At 42.5% G+C, this 4,378-nt stretch overlaps 1 protein-coding gene across 1 annotated transcript; it reads left to right on the top strand.

The window, feature by feature from the left end:
• The first annotated feature begins 784 nt into the window (after nt 1-784).
• On the top strand, nt 785-1,897 carry LOC131648670 (uncharacterized). The gene has a single exon (XM_058918406.1). It carries the CDS (start codon nt 785-787, stop codon nt 1,895-1,897), a length of 1,113 nt encoding a protein of 370 aa, XP_058774389.1.
• The last annotated feature ends 2,481 nt before the right edge of the window (nt 1,898-4,378 follow it).

Below are 4,378 nucleotides of genomic sequence, written 5' to 3'. Positions count from 1 at the left end.
CAAGGAGACTGTACGACATGTATCGTTATGGTTGATCTGGTGGCCATCGTTAGTGCGACACTTTGGTTTGTCCTGATGGCCCTTGAAAGTGATCGAGGAAACATTTGGCTACCGTGTGGTGTCATTAAGCACTAATTCGCCCTTAGAACCTTAGTTGAACTTGACTTTGGCCTATAGGAAGTAGCGAGTGGCTGGCTTTGGATTTCTGACTGAAGTCAGTTGATACTCGATGCTACACTCATTGAGATTGGACTCTATGGATGTTTTTGGCTGGCCGATCGAGTGCCATGTTGAGATAATGCCCGCGAGAAAGACCAGGGATATGAGCACCATAGAACCCGATTACTATTTTAGGATAGGTTGAACCAACTAAACTCAAGAAAGGAGGGTATGCACCTATGGACTTCATGCAAGCCCTTAAACCTAAGGACTTTGTGTGACTTGTTTGTGTTTGTTATCTACTTGACATCATAACATCATGACATCATGGCATATCATTTCCACTAACGATTTCAAGGACCAAGAAATTTATCTTTGTTTTGTTTTGCAGGATATGGCTTTCGTTACTAGGGATTACATACGAATCAACTTCATGGGAATACCTTCTGAGCTTAAGGAACTGGTTTCAAAGGTTCTTGGAGATTCTCAATTCGCCGAAAGACATGGTTATCTACTCCGACTGATCACCTCTAAGTTTAAAGAAGATATGATGAGAGTCTTATGCCAGTTCTTTGATCCTGAACATCATTGCTTCACATTCTCGGATTACCAATTGGTACCTACCATGAAGGAGTTCTCAGATTTACTTGGTATACCCGTCCCTGACCAGTTGCCCTTCACCGGTTTGGAGGATACTCCAAAACCCGAGACTATTGCTGATGCGTTGCACCTGAAGAGATCAGAAATTACTTCTAATTGGGAAACAAAAAATGGGGTTGAAGGTTTCTTGGCCAAGTTTTTATTTGGGAAGGCTCAATTATTCTTGAAAGCTATGAGTTACCATGCTTTTGAAGATATACTGGCCTTATTAATATACAGTTTGGTGTTGTTTCCTAATCCCGATCAGTTCATAGACGTGCACGTCATTAAGATATTTCTGAATCGCAATTCGGTGCCTACTTTACTCGAAGATATTTTACACTCGCTCCACACCCGTACCATGAAGAAGCGAGGAACCCTCATGTGTTGTACGCCTCTACTAGCCAGGTGGTTTATTTTGCACCTTCCTCGTTCAGTGTTAAGAAATGATCAAAAGATGAAATGGTCGCGAAGGATTATGTCACTTTCTCATTCAGATATCTGTTGGCACGTCATATCTCAGGAGTACGTCACTATTATTGACCATTGTGGGAAATTCCCTAATGTGCCAATCCTTGGAATTAGAGGGGGAATCACCTACAATCCTTCATTAGCTCTACGTCAATTTGGGTATGCTTGCAGGGATGGTCCTCATAACATGATTATTAAAGGGGTTGTCTTCAACTACGAGGAAGATGTTCAAAACCAGCGTCAGGAGTTCATACGCGCTTGGAACAAAGTATACAAGGTTGATAGCAAGAGTTGGGGTCAAAAGAAATTCATTCCTTTAGAGCCTTATCTCAGATGGGTGCGCACTCGTGCTCAACGTTTTGTTATGCCATATCCCTATGTCAGACCTGTGATTGTGGAACTAGAGTACGAAGAAAAGGTCCCTCAGGTTGTTCTTCATCTAGACATGCCTACTGATTTAGAAGAGCTACAAAGGTCATGGGTTCAGTTGAAGGAAGAAAGAGATACTTTTGAGGCCCAATTCCGTGCTAAAGAGAAGCAAGTGTTAGAGCTCACAAAGCAACTTCATGCAGAGCAAAGCGTCAACACTTTCCTTGGGGCAAAGAGAAAGCGTCTATGGGAAACCTGAAGGAGTTTTTTATTTTATTATTATTATTATTTAGTTGTTTATTCTTTCCTTTCCTTTGTAAGCCTAAAAATGGCAAAAAAAATAATTGCAATTTAATTACCACTAATAGAATTTGTTTCTTTTCCTTTGTTTAAATTTAAATTTCAAGGTCCTTGAAAACATTGCATACGCATGCGCATACCATTCATAGCATTGCATCACAGGTTTCTATAACAGGTCTCTCATCTTTCCGCTGTTTATTTCAGTAAGGAAATGGATCTCGAACAATCCGTCAAGAATCTCCAGGCTCAGAATGCTGAGTTCCAAGCTTTGATCCTGAACTTGTCCAAGGGACAAGATGAGCTGAAATCCCTTCTAACTAAGAAGGAAAAGAAGACCAAGAAGCCGGTAGGTGTCTTCAACATGGGGAGAAGGTTCAGAGGTCCTCTCAAAAAGGCCAAAGAAATTGAAACCCACGAAGACAACGACCATGAGGATAGCGTTAGTATCAAGACTGATGCAAAGAGCAATGTTGGTTCTGCTAAGCAAGATGATGAAGAAGGAGACTATTACTATGAGGAGGAATACTCTGAAGAGAAGTACAAGCAATTGGAGGAACGTATGAAGGCTATGGAAATCCAGAAGGTACCTGGGCTGGATTTTGAGGAACTAGGGCTCATCTCTGGTGTCGTGATCCCTCCAAAGTTCAAGACTCCAACCTTTGCTAAGTATGACGGAGTCTCTTGTCCTAAACTGCACTTGAAATCCTATGTGAGGAAGATTCAGCCTCATACTGCTGACAAGATGCTATGGATCCACTTTTTCCAAGAGAGCTTATCTAGAACTCAACTCGAATGGTACTATCAGCTGGATGGCGTCAACATTCGTACATGGGAAGACTTAGCTGTTGCTTTCTACAAGCAATACCAATACAATGCTGATCTTGCGCCTACTCGCACTCAACTGCAAAGCATGACTATGGGTCCGAAAGAGAGTTTCAAGGAGTATGCTCAGAAGTGGAGAGACTTGGCTGGAAGAGTTCAACCCCCTTTGGCTGACAGAGAGTTGATTGACATGTTCATGGGTACGCTGACTGGTCCGTTCTACAGTCACCTACTGGGTAGTTCATCCTCTAGTTTTATGGAGCTCATATTGATTGGAGAACGTGTTGAAAGCGTTATTCGAAGTGGGAAGATTCAGGTAGGTGCTACCTCTGGTACTACAAAGAAGCCATATCATGGAAAGAATGAGTCTAATGTTGTGCACAGTCAGAAGGGTCGTAATAAGAACGATCAGAACCAGTATGTTGGGGCAGTTCTAATCTCTACACCAACACCTCAGCAAACTCCCAGACAAGGGTATCAGCGCAGGTCAGACTCACCTAGAAGGCAGTTCACAAAGATCAACATGCCTTTATCTCAAGCCCTGCAACATCTGTTAAAGGCCAACTTGATCACTATAAGAGATCCTCCGAAGAATGACACTACTACATCTCCAGGCTATGACCCTAATGCAAAGTGTGCATATCATTCTAATAGTCCTGGACATCACGCGGATAACTGTTGGGCATTAAGAACTAAGATCCAGGATATGATAGATGTTGGCGAAATTAAGTTTGACCCTCCGGAAACTCCGAATGTTATTACTGCTCCTATGCCAAATCATGACAAAGCTATTAATGATATCATGGACATGGTCTATGTCTATGATGTGAGAGATCTGTCAACTCCTCTCCCGGTCATCAAGAAAAAACTACTGCAAGCCGGTTTATTTCCGGGTTGCAATATACGTTTTTATTCTTGTGCATCCCAACCCAATGGTTGTGAGAATTTGAAGAGAGGTTTTCAAGGCAGGATGGATCATCGCACTATTATGTTTGAAAAGATTCGTTCTGTAGAAAGTTTATGCGAAGGTTTCTCCTGTGGTTTGAATATTGAAGACGTATCAGTGATCTCCAAGACTCCTTTGAGAATTCCTACCAAGGGTCCCATCAAGATTACTACTGAACCTCGTGTGGCTCGTTTGATCATCACTAAGCCTGGGCCGATCCCACATTCTTCCGACAAAGCTGTCCCATGGAATTATGGTGCTGATGTCTATATTAATGGTGTAAAACAGGAACCCCTAACTGATAAGGTGGTTGAAGTCACTAATCCCGACGTCGACAATATTGCAGGGACTAGCTAGTAAAGTTACAAGAAGTGGAAGATTTTTCTCCCCGGAAATTTCCCCAAATGCTGTAAGTCCGACTCCTGTTCCTGCACCCAACCTAGCTGCTGATGTCAGAGGCAAAGGACCAGTGCTCGAACCTGTCCCTATTGAAGTTACTACTTAAGACCTTTCCCAGAAAGAGATGGATGAGATCCAGAAGATCATCCGTAAGAGTGACTATGATGTTATTGAACAATTGGGGCATACTGCTTCCAAAATCTCTATGTTGTCACTACTAACTTGTTCTGAGGCCCATGCCAAGGCGTTGATGAGGTTCTTAAAAGCTGCGCA

The sequence above is a fragment of the Vicia villosa genome, linkage group LG2 (assembly GCF_029867415.1).
Source record: "Vicia villosa cultivar HV-30 ecotype Madison, WI linkage group LG2, Vvil1.0, whole genome shotgun sequence".
In the NCBI taxonomy this organism is placed as follows: Eukaryota; Viridiplantae; Streptophyta; class Magnoliopsida; order Fabales; family Fabaceae; genus Vicia; species Vicia villosa.
Note: the sequence above shows the minus strand (reverse complement) of the source record. Positions and strands in the feature narration are given on the sequence as shown.